Source organism: Chiloscyllium plagiosum, unplaced genomic scaffold (genome assembly GCF_037043375.1).
Source record: "Chiloscyllium plagiosum isolate Xiang-an unplaced genomic scaffold, Cpla_swu_hap1 HiC_scaffold_10, whole genome shotgun sequence".
Classification (NCBI taxonomy): domain Eukaryota; kingdom Metazoa; phylum Chordata; class Chondrichthyes; order Orectolobiformes; family Hemiscylliidae; genus Chiloscyllium; species Chiloscyllium plagiosum.
In genome coordinates this window covers 38575206-38600310 of record NW_028270148.1, presented here as the reverse complement: position 1 = coordinate 38600310, position 25105 = coordinate 38575206, and the positions used below count along the sequence as shown (strand labels likewise).

Below are 25105 nucleotides of genomic sequence, written 5' to 3'. Positions count from 1 at the left end.
GCAATTCGGATTTCTTAATCGTGAGCTCTGTTTGCAAAGTGCTGCTGCTACTGCTTCATTGCTGGATAAATACCAGATCTGCCAAGGCCTGCACACAGTGTCCATATAGTGCCGAGTTACACACTGTATGTCTCTGCGGCCTAAGCTTGGGCACTGTGCCTACAAGCCCGGATTCCGGATTCTGATGCCTGCAATAGACAAGTGTTTACTCACATCGCAATCTCGCTAGCTGATGCTGGTCAAGCACAATTCGACCAACGTCGAGGACCTTCTTCTTCTTTAGAACCATCTCCGCCACAGTTAGTTTCCAAACGGGAAAACAAGAGCTCCTTTGGAGATAACTTCAGGAAAGGGACTAGAAAACAATATTCATTAAAAATTAAAAGCATTTAAGAAGGTGCTTCCATTACAAGAGCCGGTTCCTATTCGCCGCCACGCATCAACGATAACCCACGTGAACGTCAAAAGCACCTCTTCACGTCCAAACGTCTCCCCGCGAGACTCAATCGGAAGGCCCGCCCCCCCTATACGCACCGTCTGCGCTCACTGATCCACCTCCCGCACGCATTGACCCCGCCTCCGCGCGCGCTGATCCGCCCCTTGCACACAGCGGCCCCGCACCCTCACGCTCAAACCCCGCCTCCAGGCGCGCCGATCCGCCCCCCCCCCCCCCAGCTCTGACCCCGCCTTCCTGCGCACCCCAAACTAACTAAAAGGCGAGCACGTTCGGACGGCCACCCGATTGGTGAAAGGGTACGTCAATCAAAGAATGTCATTTAGCATGCATGACCCTTCCTCTGTGCTCCCAGGTGGATACTGCGCTAAGAATCCGCTGACAGCCAGCGAGCTGAGTGTGGGAAAGTTATCGCCTCTTCGGTGCAGTCTGATCGGCATGGACAAGGGGAGAGCAGTAGTACCATCAGCCGGGGAGACCGCAGCTCGCCCCACGCCCAAAGCCCGCTTTGACATCTGCCCTCAGTTTCTCCTGGCAAGTTTAACGGAGGGGAAAAATAGCACATTGAATTAGTTAGACGGCTGTGGCAGTAACCGAGACGTGGAATCTTGAAAGTGAGTACAGCATTTTTTCCAAGATTAGTTGTTGAATCTGATGTAACTTCACTGACAGCACAGTGTAGAAAAGATGAGGTTAAGGCGCACTTTGGGAGTTCTCCCAAATGTAGCGGTCATGGTTTGAATACCGTTCTCCCCCAACAAAGAAACATTTAGTGGGAACTATTTGAACAAGTTGTTGTGAAAGCATTACTCAGATAGTTATTTCGAGTCAATCATCTATTTGCTTAGTGTTCGCTTTCTTTTAAGAGTGGGTGTTAATGAAAAAATACTTTGTCACACATCGTCAGCGAATATTTCGAAGTGTGGTTATATTCTGGGTTTGGAAATTCTAGTCACTTGATAGTCTTTTGAATAAATACTATAAAGGACCTTTTTTTGTGAAAGCCACTGCAATGTTTGCAGAACTTTTGCGTTGTCTACAGTTTTGCTCCAGACCAGATAACGGTTTAGCATAATTATGCATTCAAAATTTATTTATTTTTACATGGATCTGAGGGTTTACTTTCTTTAGGGATAAACTAATAGAAGCCACTAGAACGTGTATTCTGAATTTAAAACAGAATTTATGATACGTTTTATGATAGATAAGATAGAAGTAGAGAGGATGTTTGCACTGGCGGGTGAAACTAGGACAAGAGGGGTAGCAGATTTAGGACCAAATTGAGAAGGAACTTATTCACCCAGAGGGTTGTGAATCTATGGAACTCCATGTTGAGTGGAGTAGTTGAGGTTTCCTCATTGTTTTTAAAGGTAAGATAGATAATCATTTGAACAGTAAGGAATTAAGGGTTATGGTGAGAGGGTAGCTAAGTGGCATTGAGGCCACAAAAAGATCAGCCATGATCTTACCGAATGAGAGGGTGGGCTCAAAGGGCCTGATGACCTACTCCTCCTATTTCTTATGTTCTAACTCAGGCTGTACAGACCTTATGTTCTTACACAGTGGTTTTCAGTTATTTTCAAATTTTAAACCCTGACTGGTTTTCCAATATCCTTTATGGAAGGAAACCTGTCATACATCTCACCGAAATGCTGTTCCAGACCCACATCAATGTTGGTAATTCATTCGTGTCTCTTTTGGACACACGGTGATGAGCAATAAAATGTTGAGCATGGAAATTAAGACTGTTTTAAACTCATCACAGTTTAAATCTGTAAACAACTGAAAATGCAATCTTAAGGTATGTGTCAAAAGTGTTTCTTCTTGACTTTTGGGCAGATTATTACTCTTAAAAATAGTAGGAATTTCGCCTATGTTTTCAGCTGACTGTGAATTAAAAAAGATCTTCACCCACATGGACGTGATGTACTTTTATTTTGTTAACCCAAGAATCCTTGATTGCTTTGCACCTCAAATATCTGCCTTACTCACCCTTTTTAATATGTTCAATGGCCCAGCATCCACTGTTCTCTGTGAAAGAAAATTCCAAAGACTAATGATCATATGAGAAAAGAAATTCCTCCTCATTTCTGCCTTTAAATTGGAGATACCTTTTTTTAAACTGTGCCACACCCAGTTTGAAATTCCTTTAAAAAGGAAACAACTTGGGGTATATTTTGTCAAAGTCTCTTAAAATCAAATGTTTCAACAAGATTGCTTCTCATTCTTCTAAATATCAATTAGTAAGCCTACTATACTCAATCCTTCCTGACAAAACAAACCCTTCATCCTAGGAAATAAGATGCAAGTTGTTTTCAGGATATTGCTATTGCTGTTGCTTAGGAGTTTTATATTTGGATTTACCTGATAAGGAAGCCTTTGTCTAGATTTTTCTTCTAAAATAGTGTTTTTGTATTGCCTGACTGTCTTGTACAAAATGTTCCCCAGACAGGAATGTTGCTACCAACTTCAGGATCCCAATATGAAGAAATGATAAGGGTTCTGATTCAATGTTTGCAGATAGCAAGACCATTTCTAGGAGATGGCCACTAATTTGCTGTCTTCACAATCACTGTTAAGTTAAATCCTGTTAAGTTAAAAATCACGCAACACGCGGGATATAGTCCAATAGTTTTATTTGGAAGTACTAGTTTTCGGAGCACCACACCGAAAGTGGTTGTGTGATGGAGCGGCGCTCTGGAAGCTAGTGCTTTAAATAAACCTGTTGGACTGTAACCTGTTGTTGTGTGATTTTTAACTTCGTCCACCCTAGTCCAACACCGACACCTCCAAGTCATGCCCTGATAAGGATGACAAGTAAGCTTTTATGTTGGAGGCTCAGTCAGTAGACTGGTAAGTCTGCATCCTTGCCAGCCTGAGGAAGAGAGGGGAGTGCTGCTATGGTAGGTCACCCTGTTTGCACAACACTGAAGAAATAAGCAACATCTAGACCCCCAGGTCAATTGGGATGAAGGAGAAACACTTCTGGTGGATTGGAGTGAGATGTATAGCTTCTGGCCTCAAATCTCGTGTGCATAGTGTATCCTGCTCCCCACCCCCCCATCCCACTTCACCCACAAAAAAGTCTTAAGCAACAAAGTCACTATTATTGAATTGACGTTGTTGGGAATCCTGCTCTGCCAGCAACAAAATATTGGCAAAGCCTCAACTAACGTATTAGGAGACATGACCCTGTAAACTGGAAAGCTGATCTGACTCCCAGCAACCTCACTCATGCAGGAAACTTCCCTGACTGCGGGAATGCATTAGGAAATTGTCCCATCAAGACCCCACTTCTATTTTTCCAGTTCCCCCTGCCTCTAAGCCCATCAGCACAGGGTCAGGAAATGTATCCACTGTTTTCAAGCTCATTTTAAAATATGTACTTTATCCATTAGTTAAGTGGACTACACATGTTATCTGAAACCCTTTCAGAATGCAGTTATAAAAGTAAATTTAGGAATCATGTAATTCTTAGGATTATGATAATTATATACATGTATTTGGCTTATATTTGAGACATATTTCACTGCACACAGACAAAGCTCTGTACAGTACTTTTGAATGTAGAGTTCTACTCATTGTTTTGCATTTGAAGAGATATAGCAAAATGTATTTACTAAGTGAGCTGTTAATGTAACAGACCTTTAATTGTTGTTTCATATATGGTGAATCTTGAACCATTGAAGACATGGGTTATATTTGCTTGGAGATCAGTGGCTTCAATGAATAAAATTCCCAAATGTAATGAATAATATTTTACTCATTCTGTTTTATTTGTAATATGTGAAAAAGGATATGCATTTTTCAGTGCTTCATCACATTTCTCAAATGCCAGAAAACCCTTCTTAGATAGGATATCGGCATCACTGGCTAGACTACTATTTATTGCCTAGAAGGCAGTTAGTTGTCAAACACATTGCCATGGGTCTGGAGTCATATGTAGTCCAGACCAGGTAAGGATGGCCCTAAAGAATGTTATTGAACCAGATGAGTTTTTCTGACAATTGACAATGGTCAACATTAGACTCTTATTTCCAGATTTTTATTTGATTCAAATTCCACCATCTGCCATGGCAGGAATTGAACTTCCATCCCCAGAGCATTACCCAGGTCTCTGGATTAATAGTGCAGTGATAATATCATTAGGCCATCACCTCTCCAGAAGCTGGAATCTAGAGACTGTTATAATGTAGAAAAAGCTAACCTTGCTTTGCTTGCTAACAATGACCTAGTACACTGCATCCAATTGTTGTTTGAATAATTTCAGTATCCATACTCCCAAACTCTGCCTAGGAGTCTCTTTCAAATATTCATGACTTTGGATATGATGGAAGACTTCCTTGATATCAATCTTAATATCATCTTGAATGAGTTTGAACCTGTATCCCCATATATTATTGCAACAGTTTAATTTAATTTAAAATACTATTCCATATTAACTTTCTACATAATATTACTAACCTATATGCTTAGATAAAATTACCTCGTGAGCCAAAAGTTCACACTGATGATGCTAGAAAGCAATCTTATGGCTACATTTCTGTGCAGTTTCTGCTTGCTTGAATATCTTCCCACTCCCTTTGCAGCTAGGTCTGAAAAGTGTAATCAGGAGTCAATCTGACCAGAGCATTTTGCAGTTTGATCACCACTTCTAATTTTGTATTATTTGCATTGAATAGGTCAGTTTTGTTTGGCTTTGTTAATTGTTGTTGCTCTGTATTGATTTGTCATGTTGAATCTACTGAAAATCTTGGGCTCTTCTGGAGCAGTGATAGTGTCCTTACCTCTGAGCCAGAAGGTCTGGCTTCTAGTCTCACCAGTTTCAGAGGTGTGGAACAATGTCTCTGAACAGGTTGATTAGAAAATATCAACTGAAAGTTTGGGAGCCTCCCCTTAGCTATTTCAACACTATGCAAGGATGTCTACATCTCCCATTTTCTCTTCTGATGTGCAATATTTTCAGCTTGTCTACATCTGCAAATTATTGCCTGAATAATATATATTTAAAAAGAGATAATATCTTTTAAAACACATAACATAAATTCGACTTGAAAGATAGCCTGCAGGGAGTTTTCGAATAATCAACTTGAGATAAATAAATACTGAAAATGATGGAGGTATTCAGCAGGTCAGGCAGTATCTGTGGAAATAAATATAATTAATATTTCTGGATGGAATCTTTTGTCAGCACTGAAAAAGGTTCAGTAAGTAAGGAAATACAAAGGCAGTGAAAGGGTGAAAGAACAAAAGGAACGTCTGAGATGGGTTGGAAGGCAGAAAAGATTAAATGATGAAAGGGATGATAGAGAAAAAGAAAATAAGTAGATAATGGGACAAGTGGAGAACCAAACTGTGGGTCCAGAGAAGTGTAAATGGGAATTGCAGCATCACCAGCAATAACAACTGAAAAGATTTAAGGGAAGAAAGAGGGCATATTACATGATCTGAAATAGTGGATCACATTGAGTACAGAAATCTGTAAACTTCTGAGTTGAAAGATGATGTGCTGTTCCTTGAGCTTATGCTGAGGTACATAGAACCAATGTAGGAGGCCAAGAAGAGAGCACTGTCATGACTCATCAGGAAGCACATTGGAAATCAAGTCCCACTATTCTCAGATATGTCACAAAATTTAAACCTTTTCAAATATACACACACTATTCCACTGATTGTCAGGCCCGGGTTGATAGAATGTATGGATCAGGTTTCTGTCCTCTATGCACAATTTTTTAAAAGCGCAAAAATAAAAAGGCAGTGTTCACAGCAGATAATGGGCAGGCAATACATCTCCTCTACATGCTTGGTAAGGTGCTATGGGGGTAAAAGGGAATGTCTGATGAGCAGGCAGCTCCTTGCAAAGGGAACAATTCCTTTGGAGTGCTGAAAAATGAGGGGAGAATAGATGTGGTGCTGTCATTATACCAGAGGTGGCATAGCAATAATGTCATTAGATTTCAGATGATAAACACATAATGCTTGTGTATCCAGTCCCTCAGAAACTGAGCTCCAGGTCATTTGCTTCGCTGAAGCATTAATAAAAATGGAGTGTTCCTAAGGTAGAAGATGAGATTTTACCATTCAAGCGGTTGCTATGATCTAAGGTGTGCAGTTGATGCATGCCTGTTCTTTCACTAATTACATCAGATGACAAGAACATGGAATTAAGAGAAGTTAAGTTTCACTCATTTGGAGTTGTGCCAAATTTTAAGACTGGAGAATGTAAACAAACTTAGCCAGTCTTGTGTTTTCCATTACAAATTCTCTCCATCTACTGTATGGTCTTAGACCTGGCATTAACATGTTCACCGTGCACTGCCTTCTAGCCTGAAGGTGGCAAGATCCCCAAGTGGAAGATGAGGTACTGTTCCAATGCAAGCTAAATTACAAAAGGAGCAAGAGAGTGCATTCTAACGCATCATGAAATAGAAATAGTCAACATTTTACCATCTCTGAAAAGAGACACAATCTAACCACCGTCCTTGACATTCAATGGTGTTATATTACTTAATTCCCCCAGAGACCTACGGGGCAATATTTTCTCTGGCAACAGAGGGTGTGTGTATGGAATGAGTTGCTAGAGGTGGTGGTGGAGGCTGCTACAATTACAACACTTAAAAGGCATCTGGATGGGTACATGAATAGGAAGGGTTTAAAGGGATATGAGCCAAGTGCTGGCAAATGGGACTAGATTAACTTGGGATATCTGGACGACCTGGATGAGTTGGACCAAAGGGTCTGTTTCCATGCTATACATCCGTGACTGTCTGGCTGTATGTTGAGGAACATCTACTGTCACCAATTGGGAGAAGCATATTCTTGTGATGCTCCATGCTATAAATAAAATTAATTTACCATTTGTAAGAAAAAGTGCTGGGTTCTTTTCGGGCTGTTGTGGTGCAGTGGTCTTGTCCCTACCTCTAGGCTAGGAGGTGTGTAATAATATCTCTGAAGCAGATATATCGAAACAAAAAGAACCCAGCTCTTGAGATTTTCTAACCATCCTGTTCAGAGATGTTACTCTGGAGCAAGTGGGACTTGAACCATGGCCTCCTTACTCATAGGTGGAGATCCTACCACTGAACTCGATTTGATCTCCGACCTGGAGAAAGTGAGGTCTGCAGAACTTTGATCTCCGACCTCTCAATCTACCCTTCCTTCAGTTTTATTATTGTCACAGTGACCTTGGTATGCAGTACTTGTAATTTGTCACTTGTTTTAATTTGTTAACTGGATGATGTGGTGGTGAATTGTTTTTAAAAAGTGTTGGATTCTTGAGTGAAATGGATAGGTTGAAGGATTTCCTTGTGGGTATGCACCTCGGCCCGGCCAAGGTACCTATCAGAAGCTGAAGGCAGCAAGGGTCACAGTTTCCAATTGCCTCTCCCTCTTTTTCTTGTGTCCAGGTCTTCTTTGTGGAGGGAACACAGGGTGTGTACCAACACCTTTTGAGGCTTTTAGAGAGAGATGGGAACTGTGGGGGCTGGAGTGCATTAATTCCACCTCCAACTCCTTTTTAATTTCATGACCTCCCTCCTTCCCACCCTTCATTCATTTTTTTTGTATGATTGCTGTAATTCCCTGGTTAACTGTTGGAAATTTATTATTTGTATTAATTGGATAATTGGGTGACTTATTAGTGGAATTCTAAAAACAAAACCTGGGCTCATTAGAGTCATAGAGATGTACAGCAAGGAAACAGATCCTTAGGTCCAACTCATCCATGTTGGCCAGATATTCTAAATTACTCTAGTCCCATTTGCCAGCAGTTGGCCCATATCCCTCTAAATCCTTCCTATTCATGTACCCATCCAGATGCCTTTTTTAAATATTGTAATTGTACCAGACTCCACCACTTCCTCTGGCAGCACACTCCATACATGCACCACCCTTTGCTTGAAAAAGTTGCCCCTTAGGTCCCTTTTTAAATCTTTCCCCTCTGACCCTGAATCTATGCCCTCTAGTTCTGGACTCTCTTCCCTCCCCACCCAGGGAAAAGACACTCTCTATTTATCTCCTGTCTCTTTTCCAACCCTTCTACTGTTGTTTTGTTGTGCCTAGGGGGCAGTACTTGTCATTGTTGCTTAATAAGTTAAGCAGATGATTTGATGGTAAGTTTTTCAAAAATAAAGTTCTTTCCCAGTGGGGAGTTGCCTTCTGGACAGGGAATGAGTCCAAAAGGGAAATATAGAAACTGGTATTTGTGCTAAACTATAGATTTATAATAAAAACCCTTAGACGTCTCTGAAAGTCTCTTGCTGTCTAATTCAACTTATGAGTATTGTTCTGTGAACCATAGTTTAGTCTTCAGCTGACCTGAGGAAAAGAATATTTGAATACCACGATTTTGTACCTGAGATTAAGGGTTTGTTTTACCTGACAGCAATGATTCCTGCACTCCACTATACTCCAGAGACCTGCAATGATCTACAGCAGATATCTTAAGAGTGGAGAAGTACCCTCTGTGGTCTCTTCATAACAGCCTCCAAACTTATTGGTAGGAAAGGTCATCCAATGTTTTCCAAGCCAACTTGCTCTGCATTGAGATACTAATTATTCAAAACCTGCTTTATTGGCCAGGACATATCATTTGTATGCCTGACACCAAACTCCCAACTGAATTGCACTATTCAGAATTCAGTCATGACATATGATTCCCAGCAGGCTATCAAAATGATTTTGAGTCCTCCCAACATCCCTGAAGAGTTTATACATACTGCTGGCTGACTGAGTGGGGATGGATTTGCATTATGAGTTGGTGGTACTGAAAAACATACGAGCCATTCATGCTATTCAATCCTATTTTGGGCAGTTCGCCAGCCAGAAGCACTGTAACAATCTGCCGAATGCTATTATCATTCAAAGTTTGTCTGTGCTGCCTGCCTCAATAGCTCCAAGCACAGACTAATCAGAATTCATGGTTTCCCTGTCCAAAATCTGAAGTGATTTCCATGTTAAGATCATGGAGTGTAATAGAGTTTAAAAAAAAACCTCCTCAGAAACATTGATGCTTTATTTATGTTTTGAACTTTATTGAGATGGATTTAATTTGTTTTCTATATTTTACCTTTATAATCCATCAAAGTTGCTGGGTGTTCCCTATGATATTTCATCCATAGCACTATGTAACACATTGAATGCTGCACACCTTAACACTTTAGTGTTCACAGAAAATAAAAGTATTATGCTGCAAACAAGAGAAGTGTATCACAATAGTGGAATTAAATTAATGCTTTACCACAATGCTGCTGAACACTTGTACGTTTAGTAAGCCGGCAATGGAATGTAGAAGCTGAACGTGAAACTGTTGACCCCAAAAAACATTGAGGAGCTCAAAAGGGATTACACAGGTTGGAGAACTGTGAAACCCCTCTTCGAGTCTCCAATGGGTCAGTCGGTAACAGTCAAGAGGTTCTTTATCCTCAAAGATGTTGAGAAGGTGAGAGACAGGAAAAACTGTCATTCCTCCAGAGAAGCCTGCAGAACCTGTTCCTGCAGTAGGTGATGGGGTCAGTGTCACAGAGGATCTCCAGGAGGTGAAGCCAGCAAGCCTCACTCTTTGCCTCTGAGGCCTCCAAGATAATCTTCCAGCCCAGGATCTGCATCATGTTCGTATGCTCATGTTTCATCTTCCGGAAGGTGCACTAGAAACGCTCTGTGCTCAGCAGCCTGAAGGAAAATGATGACTCGGTAATGTCATCGCACTCTGATATGCTGAAGATCAATAAATCATTCTATGCCAGACTGTATACATGAAGTCCACAGACAGTGCGGAAGTTGAACCAGTCATTATCTCTGGATGAGTTGACCAAGACCCTCAAGTCCTTCAAAAAGAATAAAACTCCTGGAAGCAATGGCTTATCAACTCAATTGTACTTAGCTCTATGGGATTTGATTGGACAAGAGGTGTGCGATAGTATGCTTCTGGCAGGTAGCGTGAGTGAATCCATGAGGAGAGGTATCATCACCCTCATCTACAAGTGGAAGAGGAAGAGGAAGAAATTAGAAATTTCACTGCTGAATTGGGTTACAAAATATTGTGTAAGGTCATCGCCAACCAGATCAGGCCTGATCTGGGATTGGTAGTTCACCCTGACCAAACCTGTGTTGTATCAAGCAGGATGATCTCTAAGAACCTCGTGCTCCTCCGGGATCTGATCACCTACGTGCAGGACAGGGATATGGACTCCTGCCTCATCAGCCTGGACCAGGAGAAGGTCTTTCACAGGATATTGCACACCTGCATGTGTGACATGTTCTCCAAACTAGGCTTTGGGGAGTGAATCCACAATCTGATCCAACTGCCCTACATCAACATCATTAGTGCATTGTCAATCAACAGATGGGAATCAGAAAGCTTCCTGAATAGATCTAGCATGAGGTCAGACTGGCCACTCTCTCCTAGTTTGTTTGTGTGTTGCATAGTGCTGCATCCATCAGGAGGGATACAAGCCTGAAAGGGGTGACTCTATCAGGCAGTGGAGGCCTGCAGGTCATAGCCTCCCTGTACATGGATGACATAGCTGTTTTCTGCTCAGATCTGCTATCATGAACATCTGTGACCAGTTTGAATCCACCTCAGGAGCCAAGGTAAATCAAGGCAAGAGCAAGGCCATGTTCTATGGGAACTGGGCTGACTGATCCTTTTATCCCCCTCACCGTCGGGACAGATTACCCGAAGGTGCTTGCAATATGGTATGTAGGGGCCAGGGCATGCACAAAAACCCAGAAGAAGCATATTGCCAAGGTGAGGCAGAAACTGAGCTTTTAAACTGAGCATACCGAGCAGCTCCATGACACAGGATTCTGCGCTCTACAGTTCTGTTCCCCAGGACACTCACCGAGACAAGCCTTGACTGTGACTGAGGACTGTGACTGTCAGATTAGTGAAAGACGCTCTTTGGTCTGCCTGAAAATTGTTGGTCAAGGTCAATGCTATGCTGTAGATGACAAAGTGTTTCACACTGGCATATTCCAACATCCTGGACTATGTGCTGAGTGATGCACTAAAGCTGGGGCAGCTGGTGCCAAGGTGCAGTAGGGAAAGACCACTATCTAAGGTCTTTCTACCAAAGTACAATAGGGGTCCGTTCACTTATCAAACCTTTCAGTGTCTCAAATGCCTTCTATAAGTAAGAAAAGCCTTGGGTGTGTTTGTTCTCCATATGTAAAGGCTGTGCACCAAATCAAACTGCTGTAGTGACTGTATGTATATAAAGACTTATGAACAAAGTATATTTTTGAAATAAAAAAAGTTATCCTTCATACTGTTGAGTGCTGAAATTAATTTATGTTTACATCTGTACAATTTGTGCTCAATCCTTACATTTTTTTCACAGCATCTACAATTCTGGATCGCAACATTTAAGTTTTTAACCAGGCAGAGACTGATCATGGCTGAGGAGTCAGAGATGACTGGAGAGATAAACTGGAAAGACCGGTGTATGACTCTTGAGTCACAACTGCTCAAGTTTCGTGTGCAGGCCAGCAAAATTCGAGAGCTTCTTGCAGAGAAGGCAAGTAAATACAAATAGTTGAGATGGGAATGGGTGTAGGGGAGGGCTGCATTGCAGCAGGCTTACTGTCTTTAGCATTCATAGTTGATCTGCTTTCTTTATGCTTGTCTGTAAGATCGGTGGAATATATAGCTTTTCTGTTTTTTTTGTTCTTGACATTAAATGAAGCTGAGGCCTCAAGAAAAATAAAAGTTCCTACTGGATCACCGGCTTCTAGTATAAAGTTAAGAATTTTGTAAGGTTGATTGCATTTACTTTTATAACTAAGAATTTGCACAAAGATATAGCCATTTCATCATCAAGGTTAAAGGTGAAGTGATGCTATTCTGACTTTATGCATAATGATAAGAATAAGTTTAGCTATTAGCACTATATGGGCTCATTTACTGTAGTCATGGCTGGCTATGCTATCATTTGTTGCCTATCCCTAATTGGCCTTGAGAAGGTGGTAATGAGTTGCCTTGTTGGAAAACACTAATCCATGAGGATTATGTACATCCACAGAGCAGTTAGGAAACTGTTCCAGGGTTTTGCCTCAGCCACTGTAAGGGAACTGTAATTCTAGTTCCAAGTAAGGATGTTGTGTAGTTTGGAGGAGAACTTGCAGGTGGTGGTGTTACCATGAAACTTGTCCTAGTGACTTCCGCTATGCCAAACCGAATCACAGAATTTTAACCTGTCTGAAGCTGGCAGTGCCTTCCTTTATTTATGCACATTGTGGTCTACTGAAGTCATCAAGCCCCAAATACATTTTCTTCCTGGTAAGCTGAGCAGGAAATGGCAATTGGCTTTCCCATCAGATGAAGATCGCTCAAGTTGGTCTAGAAAAGGATGTTTTGATTTTAAAAACTTTCCATGCAGTCAGGAATGCTGTTCTGTTTTCTGCTAGTAAACTTTAAAACTCTAACAAATTCCAACTCTCCTCCCCACAACTTAGCCCCATTGCCAGTGATAGATCATCAGCTGCCCATCCCTGTCACTTGAGATCTGGAGGGAGACTTGAACATGCAACCTTGGACCAAGAGACAACAGTGCTGTCACTGAATCAAGGCTGAAATCAATTTAACATTGGACGCTGTTTTTAAAAACAACTTCATTTCAAGGCTTAAAATGAAGTCTACGGTATAGACCATTAGAAGATTTGTGCCCGTGAAATATAGCATCTTGCTATTATCCACTCAGTGAACTGAGAAGGGTGGACACAAGATCATTGCTAGTTTTTTTTTAAAAAAGGGGAATTCAGGAGAAATTCAAATCCAAAGTCGTTGAAATCTGGAATTTGTTACTACAAAGCTTCCACACCTTACCAGGAGATCCCACTCCCCCCAAGAAAAGTGTGAAAGTCTTGAGTGTTGTATTGTTGCCAGGTGGTAGTAGGGATCATGGCTAAGCTTCCACAACAGAGGTCTAGTCAAGGTTCTTTTCCTTGTTTACTTTTCCTTTTCACATTGCACTCTGTCTTCTGGGTGTTGATTTGCTGTAGTTCATTTTTTTTAAACTTTCAACAATACATGATTTTCAAAGTATTTGTTAATTGTATTCTTTCTCTATTTGTTTAGCACTTGAATGTATTCCTTCCTTAAAAAAGCATGTTAAATGCAAACACACTAAATGAAATTACTTTTACACAAAAACAATGGTATTGGTTACATTCCTAGCATATCTACGACACATGTCGATTAGTCTCCGCTCAGGAGGATCGCAGGAGATTAGAGAAGTGATAGGCACTTTAATAATGACTGCAACTGTACAAGTGGTCAGGGGGGATCAAAGATGAGAGGAAAGCAAATTATCCAGAAATATTTTTAAAATTCATAATTTTTACATTTCAGAATCTATTGGCTGCCTTGCACCTATCTTGCCCAATGATCCTCTTATCCTTCCACAAGCTGCCCCTCCTGTTTATAACCCTCCAATTGCTGCATCGTTTCAGCAAGAGGAATGAACTGAGGAAGAGAGTAAGATGGGTTATCAGTGGGAGAGTCCGAAGGAAAAGACCAGCAGTGAAGGGGGCAAGTGCAGGGCTGGCAAGCCAAAAAGGCAGTTGGCAAATGGGAGAGGAGGCAAGTCGTCTAAGAGCCCTTGAATACCACTGGGTTAAATGAAAAAGGATGAGAGGAGGTTAATGTGGTGTGGAAAGATTGAAATTGTTGTCCAGTCTCCTCTTAAAACAACTTCGCACTTTTCTGACCAGAATATTATGAATTAATTTGCCCAGGTGTCCCACAATACCAAAGCAATATGCAATAATCTTTAATAGTATTTGGCCCCATAAATTTACTATTCTTCCTGAGTCTCTTGTAGATTTACACAGTTGTGCTCTCTCTGTCTCTGGGTCTGTGGAGCTGCTTTCTTCCTCTCTCTCTCTCTCTGGATGGTCAGCAGGTCTCTGCCTCTTGTCATGCTAGCCCCTCAGAAGGCCTCAGAAGCTTCCAAGAGTGAGGTCTGCTGCTGAACCCTATTTTTTAATATCTCTTGGATAGTTTACTGGAACTTACTATATTTCTGACCAATCAGGGATGTACATGTAATGGTTTGAAAAACAGAATCAATCATTTAGTTTCTTTGTGTAGCAGAACCTGATGCCTTTCTGTCTGGGTTCTCAATTGTTTTGTGGATAAGTTGTTAGGTATATCTGACCAGAATAACTGTTGCCTTTTACATTATGCTATTGTTATTAGCACCTGGCTTCTGTGTTTACGCTGTCTTGACGAGGTTTTTGTGATTTCAGCATTTTACTTGTTTTCAAAGTCATGGAGATTCCAAAAACTTCTAAAAATTGAGAGCAGAATGCAGATCATGGAGACCCCCAAGCCCCTGCCCTTTCAAGAGATCTTATTTTCACTGTAATAGGGGGAGGGTTCCAGAGACAGGGCATGGTTCCCAAATGAAAGATCTCCAAACTCAGCAGAGTGATTATAAACCATATGCTGAGTTCAGTCAGGCCTCATTTCCACAAGAGCCAGGGCTGATTATGGGTTCTGAATTTTTATGAAATGATTTAAATATCCTGGTCTTTAAAATTTAAAAGTCTGTTTGCTTGTATTTGGGAGTTTAAGAAAATGTACACAGCAGTTCTAATATAGTGGTAGCACAGAGTTATGTCAATAAACATAACAGTATTACTGCTTAAATCATTATTATGGGGGTTGCTGTCAGTTCTTTTTGATTGACAGATCAATGAGGTTGCTGCCTTTCGTGTGGAGTGATAGCTACTTATTTGTTCTTAGAAGGAATTAAGTACTTGAGAGAAATTAAATATATAGAATGAATTTTCATAACTAAGTGCATTTATTTATAAGAAAGCTGTTATATATATTTGAACTTTGACTTGTTTCACCTCTGCATGACTTCTGAGATCTGTCTATTGTGGAGACAGTAATAAAAACAGGGATTGCTGGACAGACTCAGCAGACCTAGCAGCATCTGTGGAGAGAGAAACAGGATTAACATTTTGAGTCCAATGACTCTTCTTCAGAACTTGAGGTCTGGAGGGTCAAGTGTTTAAGGAAACCACTGGGACAATGCCCCAGAGCACCAAGGTACACCTTTTTTAGCCCACCCCACTTGACACTCACTAATCTCTGTTGCCACCTCTGCTTTACTTGCAGCAGAGGCAGCTCTGACTCTGTCCTGTGCTGGATCAGTGGTGCTGGAATAGCACAGCAATTCAGGCAGCATCCGAGGAGCAGCGAAATCGACGTTTCGGGCAAAAGCCCTTCATCAGGAATAAAGGCAGAGAGCCTGAAGCATGGAGAGATAAACTAGAGGAGGGTGGGGGTGGGGAGAGAGTAGCATAGAGTACAATAGGTCAGTGGGGAAGGAGATTTCCACCCTGACCTTAAATTCACCTGGACCATCTCTGACACCTCCCTCCCCTTCCTGGACCTCTCCATCTCCATCAGTGACGACCGACTTGACACTGACATTTTCTACAAACCCACCGACTCCCACAGCTACCTGGATTACACCTCTTCCCACCCTACCTCTTGCAAAAATGCCATCCCGTATTCCCAATTCCTCCGCCTCCGCCGTATCTGCTCCCAGGAGGAGCGGTTCCACCATAGAACACACCAGATGGCCTCCTTCTTTAGAGACCGCAATTTCCCTTCCCACGTGGTTAAAGATGCCCTCCAACGCATCTCATCCACATCCCGCACCTCCGCCCTCAGACCCAACCCCTCCAACCGCAACAAGGACAGAACGCCCCTGGTGCTCACCTTCCACCCTACCAACCTTCGCATAAACCAAATCATCCGCCGACATTTCCACTACCTCCAAACAGACCCCACCACCAGGGATATATTTCCCTCCCCACCCCTCTCCGCCTTCCGCAAAGACCGTTCCCTCCGTGACTACCTGGTCAGGTCCACGCCCCCCTACGACCCACCCTCCCATCCTGGCACTTTCCCCTGCCACCGCAGGAACTGTAAAACCTGTGCCCACACCTCCTCCCTCACCTCCATCCAAGGCCTTAAAGGAGCCTTCCACATCCATCAAACTTTTACCTGCACATCCACTAATATCATCTATTGTATCCGTTGCTCCCGATGCGGTCTCCTCTACATTGGGGAGACTGGGCGCCTCCTAGCAGAGCGCTTTAGGGAACATCTCAGAGACACCCGCATCAATCAACCAAATCGCCCAGTGGCTCAACATTTCAACTCCCCCTCCCACTCTGCCGAGGATATGGAGGTGCTGGGCCTCCTCCACCGCCGCTCCCTCACCACCAGACGCCTGGAGGAAGAACGCCTCATCTTCCGCCTCGGAACACTTCAACGCCAGGGCATCAATGTGGATTTCAACAGTTTCCTCATTTCCCCTTCCCCCACCTCATCCTAGTTTCTAACCTCCAGCAACTCGACTTGTCCGGACTTGTCCGACCTGCCTAGCTCCTTTTCCACCTATCCACTCCACCCTCTCTTCCCTGACCTATCACCTTCATCTCCTTCCCCACTGACCTATTGTACTCTATGCTACTCTCTCCCCACCCCCACCCTCCTCTAGCTTATCTCTCCATGCTTCAGGCTCTCTGCCTTTATTCCTGATGAAGGGCTTTTGCCCGAAACGTCGATTTCGCTGCTCCTCGGATGCTGCCTGAACTGCTGTGCTCTTCCAGCACCACTGATCCAGAATCTGGTTTCCAGCATCTGCAGTCATTGTTTTTACCTCTGTCCTGTGCTCCCCACCTGTGCTATTCAGGGCATTTCTATGTGAGCTGAATTCAGTGAGCCAGGTGATTTCCCACCTTTGTGCACATGCGTCAAGTATAAAAATCTAGGTTTGTGTAATATTACAGAAGCTAAACCATTGCAAGGACCGTAATGATTTAAAGGCAGATAGGTATAAATGGAGTGTGTTTATAGTTTGAATTACATCTTTGTAAGCTTTATCGCTTAAATTGTTAATTTGTTAAATGTCTTACTATATCTGTTTCTAAATATAAAAAATATTAAATGGATGTAATTTAATGTGTGCTATAAAAACATCAATGACTAAGAGCATAAAAACAAAATGTCTTTTCCTTTCAACACCAGTGTATTTTGTATCAAAACAAGACGTTAGTTCAGGCAACTCAACATTAAAAACTTTTCAATATTATGAGTTGGTATGTTATATGAAAACAAAATTTGAGTTAATTCAGAAATTCAGGCAATTACACAAAGACCGTTGACCTCATTTTTAGATAATTAATCAGACTGTTGTTTATTGTCTCCAGGGTAGGAAATGACATAAATGTATCTTGAGATTCAATGACCTAGCCCAGAGGCTGCAATAGTCCTAACAGAGGATGTGGAAATGTTTAAAATGATTTAATGCTTTGTAACAAAAATACAGAAGTCATATGTGATTCATATTTTTTTAATTAAAATTATGGTTCACATGTTGTTCACGGATTTGCGTTTTCAACTTGGGAAGAATGCTTGAGAGCAAAATAATATTTTGCACTAGTAATGAATTCTTTGAACTCACAGGGAGAAGATGCAAGGTTAGTTTATTTGACGAATTGCTGATGCCTGGGTAACATCCAAGGAGGTGGGTGGGTGGATAATTACTCAATATCCCAGGCTACGGCAAATACATAATCAGCCTTTGTTTCCCAAACAAGTTTTTTTTTTGTCAAAACAGTTGACAACTTAGCAATAAATACAGGAATGGCCTTTCACTTAGTTTCCTTCAAGTAAACACACATTTACAAAAATACACCGATGTTGTATGAAGTTGTAGTCAAGTTCCTTTAAATGTGCAACATTAAGTGAACAACTTAAGGTTTTTTCATTAAAATAAGTGTAAAAACTACAGTTTCTGCAGGAACATTTCTCATCAGGAAAGAAAAATAAATACGTTATGTGTTACAAATTGTCATACTTTATATTGCTAAATTCTTACACTGGTAAATTAACTTTAAGAACAAAATAAATTTTAAAATATAAAAGAAAATATGCTAACACTTATCTCCTGCTCACTGCCAATCCAGTTCACCAAACCTACTGCTCGCTATACTGTATACTGTATCTCACTCCCTTGTCCTCCTTGTTATTGTGATTCTTCCTCTTGCTAACACTTCAGCTTGTGGACTGTGCCACATTCCATCCTTCCCTGTCACTGGCAAACCTCCTCATTTCAGCCTTTGCTGCTTCCTGACCATCCCTTCTTGCTGGTTGAACTTGAGGTCTATACTCTCAGAATTGAACATTAAAAGGCTTTCAACGGCATGGCATGGTAAGTAGGGACATCCTGTTGGTGCCTTACAGACTCTGATCCTAGTCCCCATAATGTGACATCACTTTAATATAGCACCCTTTGCACATACTATTCTAAGAGCAAAGGTTCAATAAACCACTTATTCTACATTGCTGAACTTCCCAACCCTCAACTTTATGATGTCTGATTCTCCTTCTCACTGTCATCCCTCCGTTTTCAAGGTTTTGCCATTTCCAGAAACCTTGGGTGTCTTGGACTGTTCTTGCCTGACCTCCTATTCTTAGGCTATCCAACTCAGCACAGCCCTCTCACTATGAGTGAGCTCTGAGCATGAGAGTATCTAAGTGCAGCTTTGATTTGCAAGAAGTCAGCCATGAGCTGGAGAGATCGGAAGAGGCATTGTCAGGGAGTGGCAAAATCCATGAGTTAAAGATGTAGCGAGAGGGAATGGCAGAGGACAGCAGTGAGACAGACACATGGAACAGACTTATCTCCAAATTTAATTCTGAGCCAGTCTTGCAGTTGTATTTCAGAACCATGGTGAAATAGCTTTAAAACAGCTAAACAAAAAAACAGGCCTATTAAATTGTTAAATGTTAAAACAGAATGAGTCCAAATGGGCAACTTAAAAACAATGTTTAGCAGTTTTTAAAATCATTGCAGTATTTTTCTTAACAAAGTGAAAAATTACATAAATATATTTTTACAATATTTCACTGGATCTTTAAATTTAGCAAGAAAATGGCAACAGTTTGAAGTTGAGTTCTTTCTCTTGCAGGTACTCAACTCAAATTGAATCATTCTGATGGATTTAAAATCCTGGTGGGATGGTATAGAATGCCATACTCATTGTCATGTCTTATGTCCACAATTTTCATCTTTTTTTTGCTTTTGATATCTAAGACTATTCCATATATTATCTTTGCTAGGTCAGGAATGCATACTAAAACCCAGCATCAACACTAACGAAAAAAAACCCAAAGAACTGCAGATGCTGGAAATCAGAGACAAAAACAGAAATTGTTGGATAAACTCAGCAAATCTGGCAGCATCTGTGGAGAGAAAAAAACAGAATTAATATTTCAGGTCCAGTGATCCTTCTTCAGAACTGATGGTAGCTAGAAAAGGGTTGGTATTTATAATAGAGAAGAGCAGGGGAGAAGTAAATGATAGGTGGAGATAAAACCGAGAGATAAACAGTTGGGCAGATGAAGGAATGGGTAAAGGACTATATGGGAGAATCAATAGTTGTTAATGGGGACCATTAGTGGCTGACAGTGGTTTGTTTTTGTTAGCAGTCCTTGTGCTGATGAGGCCTGATGTGTGCTAAGGACATGGGAGAAGGCAACTTTCTGGACCCAATATTGAGTTCAATTACTTTTTAGGACCTGAGCACCTTCTCCCATGTCAGTCACTAACAGTCCCCATTAGCAGCTATTCATTTTCCCAGGCTGACCCTTAACCATTTCTTTATGTGCCCAACTGTTCTCTCTCACTGGGCTCCATCTCCACCTATCATTTACTCTTTCCCCCACTCCCTCCCAACTCTTCCTCTAGTATATACACCAACCTTTTCTTAGCTACAATCAGTTCTGAAGAAGGGTCACTGTACCCAAAATGTTAACTGCTTTTTTTCCACTGATCCTGCCAGACCTGCTGAGATTCCAGCAATTTCTTACTTTATCTCCATTAAAATGATCTATAAGGATGAGCACTTCATCGGTGAGAAAGGTCATCCTAATAATGGCAATTTTTTTTCTTTCTCTCTCTCATATAACATGGGCTGACTCCCCTCTGAGACATAGCAGCATGTGGAAGCAAAGCTTTCAAACTGTACCATTTGGGAGAGAGCTTCTACTATATATTTTTAACAGAATAGGGTGGATAGGATAAATGTGCTTTTAAATAAACTTCAAGTAGCTGTAGCCAAAACAAAACTTTGTCTCAGAAGAATGGACAACATGAAAAGTTTTTTTTATATAAACATCTGCACTGTCGCATGGAGAAGCAACTAGAACTTGTGTTCAAGAACAAATGTGATCAAATTGTTATTTTTTGGTGACCAGGCAAGGTATGTGTGACAGCAGATTACAATTGTAGACTAAATTCATTTGAAATTAATTCTATATCTGGCACACATCAAATGGTTAGTGGGCAGGACCGTTACTCCACCTGGACGGCTGTTGGCGACAGGCCCCATCAATTTTCATGGGTGTGCCTTATTCACATAGAACAGGCAAACTGCCAGTGCTAATCTTGTTGTTTATATGCAACTAGTCAGTTGGAAGTGGTGAAATCAGGCAAGGTGTGTGTGTGTGTGTGTGTGTGTATATATAGACTGATGTGAGTCTCCAGCAACACCACCTTAAAGAAAACAGGGCTGAAAAGATCATGGGAAAGGCAAATGAAGGAGCAGTTATAAACAAACCAGGAAATGTAAAGATCATAACCTATCAAGACATTTAATACTCAAAAGTCCAGAAATAATTATTGATATGCATTGCCAAATCTGCTTTCAACTTTGCCTGATTGTTCTTTATCATCCCTTTAAATAATGATACAAGTTACCATTTGGTAACATATATTATCCATGGTCAGTGTGCCAGTTGAATAGGTAAATCATGGTACTGACTGACAATAAAATTTAACTTGTTTTAGATGTAATAATGAGTTCTGATCATTTTTCTGCTGAAAATTAGAGCAATCTTCTATTGAATGGCATGTTAACTTTTCCTTCCTTGACCCTCCAAGAGGAAACAGCGGCATAGTCACTAGACTAGATTACTTACAGTGTGGAAACAAGCCCTTCGGCCCAACAAGTCCACACCGACCCACCGAAGCGCAACCCACCCATACCCCTACATTTACCCCTTACCTAACACTACGGGAAATTTAGCATGGCCAATTCACCTGACCTGCACATTTTTGGACTGTGGGAGGAAACCGGAGCACCCGGAGGAAACCCACGCAGACACGGGGAGAATGTGCAAACTCCACACAGTCAGTCGCCTGAGGCGGGAATTGAACCCGGGTCTCTGGCGCTGTGAGGCAGCAGTGCTAACCACTGTGCCACCGTGCCACCCTCTAGTAATCTAGAGACTCAGGCTTTGGGGAAATGGGTTCAAATCCCACCATGGCAGACGATGAAATTTGAGTCTGTGTAAATATGGAATTAAAAAGCTACCCTGGTAGCAATAAATCCCATCATGGTTCATATTATCCTCTAGGGAAGGAAATCTGTTGTTTCTTGATCTGGCCAAATGTAACTCCAGACCCACAGCAATGTGGTTAATTCTTAAATGTCATCTCCAATGGCCCTAGTGAGCCAATCAATTCAAGTAGAAATTGGGAATGGCAATTGGCCTAGCCAGCAATGCCTGGATTTATTACTATTCCCAATTTCTACTTGATTGACTGGCTTGCTAGGACCATTTCAGATGACACTCCAGATACACAGCAATTCTTGACTTGCATTTGGCCAGATCAGGAAACAACAACAGATTTCTTTCCTTAGAGGATAATATTTAATTCATTCATGGGACATTGGCCTAGCCAGCAATGCCTGCATGCATGTCCCATGAATGAATTAAGTATTGAGAACTCACCAAGACTCCTTCAACAGCTTCTCCTAAACTAGTGACCTCTACCGCCAAGAAGGATAAGGGAAGCAGTTACCTAGTAACATGCCCCACCAAGTCGCACAACATCCAGTCTTCGAACTTGTACTTGTAGCTCACTGGGTCAAAATCCTAGAACTCCCTTCCTAATAACATGTAGAATTGTCTACAGTAAATGGACTGCAGCAGTTTAAGAAGGCAGTTATCACTGCCACCTTCTCAAGGACAACTAAAGATGGGCTATTAATGCTGACCCAGCCAGTGCCATCCACATCACATAAATGATTTTTTTCAAGAAAAAAATCACTCTTTCTTCACCAACACTAGATCAAATTCCTGAATCTCCTTTCCGAACAGCACTGTGAATGTACCTAATGCAACATGGACTTTTTTGGCTACTCAAGATAGTCACTCATAATCATTTTCTTGAGGGCAGTTAAGTGATTGCAATAGATGTTGGTCTATGAATAGATGAAAAAGAAATATTCTTAAGACAATGAGTGTTAATGTCTCAATCCTAGACCCTCTGACATGGGAGTCCTCCATGACATAATTGACTCTATTCTGTTCAGTTCAGCTTCTTAAACTGGCGGCCTGTAAGCCAACAGAAACTATTGTACCTATGTACAACATTGTGCCATCATTGTCTCTGACAGAAACCTGTAATGAACTGTTTTAAATACATTCAGGAAATGATATTTTAACTCAAAGGAAAGGGTTTAATCTTTGTTATTTATCTTTTTACACATATTTGCACTAACAGAGAGTGGATTCACAAAGGGACTTTGAGATAAAAGGGATTTGCTCAGTCTGGGGAGGCTGGATTGATATCTTAACATCAGAGTTGACCCTAATTGTGCTCTTACCAGACATCTATTTTATGCACTCTCTAGCAGGGTCGTAGGATAGTAATTGAAAGCAGAAATTATTTGAGAGTTTCTTTTGGCTGGATTGCTGAAATGACTTGTGAAACTGCTAAAATGGGTTAGATCAATTAACTCCATGCAGGTCAGGGGTAGTGAGGCCCAGTACCACAACGCACAATGTAATTACCCATTGTTTGTTTCATTATATTCTGTGATTGATTTAATTGTCAGTGGTAGTTTAGTAGCCTATAGCATCACTTAGCTATAGGAAATAAATGCATTTTCTAGCAAAGCAAAATGTGCAGAATATTGCATGTGGCTAGAAAGAGACATCAGAAGTAGTGCTGGAGACAGCCAATGCTTTCCAAACACAGCAACGTTTTTGTTGATTCATACATAATTCATATCACATGTGGTGATGTTAAAATAGCATCTTGCAGTCATAGTCATACAGCACAGAAACGGACCCTTCAGTCCAACCAGTCTCTGCTGAACGTAATCCCAAACTAAAACAGTTCCACCTGCCTGCTCCTGACCCATATCCCTCCAAACATTTCCTGTTCATGTAACTATCCAAATCTCTTTGAAACATTGTAATTGTACCTGCGTCCACCACTTTCTCAGGAAGTTCACACGCGAACCACCCTTTGCATTAAAAAAAAAATTTGCCTCTTATGTCTTTTTTTAAAATCTCTCTATTCTCACCTTAAAGATGTGCTCCCTAGTCTTGAAATCCCCCATGCTAGGGAAAAGATAACTACCATTAACTCTACATACCTCTCATTATCTTATAAACTTCTATCAGATCACCTCTCAATATCTTACGTTCCAGTGAAAAAAGTCCCAGCCTAGCCAGCCTGTCTTTATAACTCAAACCTTCCTTACAGGCAGCATCATGGTAAATCTCTTTTGAACCCTCACCAGCTTGAAAATATCTTTCCTAAAACTGGGCAACCATAACTGGACACAATATTCCAGAAGAGGCCTCACCAATGTCATATACAACCTCAGCATGACTTCTCAACTCCTATACTCAAAGGACCGAGCAATGAAGGCAAGTGTGCCAAATGTCTTTTTAACCACCACCTTGTCTATGTGTGATGCAAACTTCCAAAAATTATCTTCCTGCAGACCTAGATCCCTCTGTCCTATAACACTTCCCAAGGCCCGACCATTAATTGTATAAGCCGTACATTTATTTGTTGTATCAACGTGCAATACGTTTCATTTGTCCAGATTGAACTTCATCTGCCATTTTTCAGCCCATTGACCTATTTGTTCAAGATCCTTTTGTAATCTTAGTAAACCTTCTCCACTGTCTACTATGCCACCAGTTTTGGTGTCGTCCGCAAACTTACTAACCGTGCCTTCTATATTCTCATCCAAATCATTTAGATAAATGACAAACAAAAGAGGAACCACAGCTGATCCCTGTGGAACACCACTGGTCACAGGCCTCCAGTCTGAAAAGCAATCCTCTACCATTACTCTCTGTCTCTACCATTAAGCCAATTATGTATCCAATTGGCAAGCTCACCCTGAATCCCATGTGATGTAACTTTACCAATTAGGCCACCATGCAGAACCTTGTCAAAGGCTTTACTAAAATCCAAATAATCAACTTCTAGTGGTCTGCCATCATCAATCTTTTTGGTACCTTCCTCAAAAAACTCAATCAAGTTTGTGAGGCACTATTTTCCTCATACAGTACCATGTTGAAAATCCTCAATCTATTTTTGCCTCTCTAAATGTCCATAAATCTTCTTTTAGAATCCTCTCCAATGGTTTACCCACAACCAAAGTCAAACGCACTGGTCTATAGTTCACCAGTTCCTCCTTACAACCTTTCTTAAACAAAGTTACAACATTAGCCACTGCCCAGTCATCAGGCACCTCGCCTGTAATTATAGATGATGCAAACATTTCTGCAAGGGGTCTTGTAATTTC

At 41.3% G+C, this 25105-nt stretch overlaps 2 protein-coding genes across 3 annotated transcripts in view; one reads left to right on the top strand and one right to left on the bottom strand.

Annotated features, from left to right (window-relative positions):
* The window catches only part of thada (THADA armadillo repeat containing), a 380305-nt gene extending 379851 nt beyond the window's left edge, over positions 1-454 (bottom strand). For both annotated transcript variants that reach the window (XM_043695686.2, XM_087991280.1), the window contains exon 1: positions 214-454. In XM_043695686.2, the coding sequence (XP_043551621.2) occupies positions 214-289 (76 nt within the window). In that variant the 5' untranslated portion in view covers positions 290-454. The remainder of the gene's footprint in view (positions 1-213) is intronic.
* Positions 455-773: 319 nt separating this feature from the next.
* plekhh2 (pleckstrin homology domain containing, family H (with MyTH4 domain) member 2) overlaps positions 774-25105 on the top strand; it is a 118655-nt gene continuing 94323 nt past the window's right edge. The window contains exons 1-2 of the mRNA XM_043695674.2: positions 774-1068; positions 11794-11970. Of these exons, the coding sequence (XP_043551609.2) occupies positions 11848-11970 (123 nt within the window). The 5' untranslated portion in view covers positions 774-1068; positions 11794-11847. The remainder of the gene's footprint in view (positions 1069-11793; positions 11971-25105) is intronic.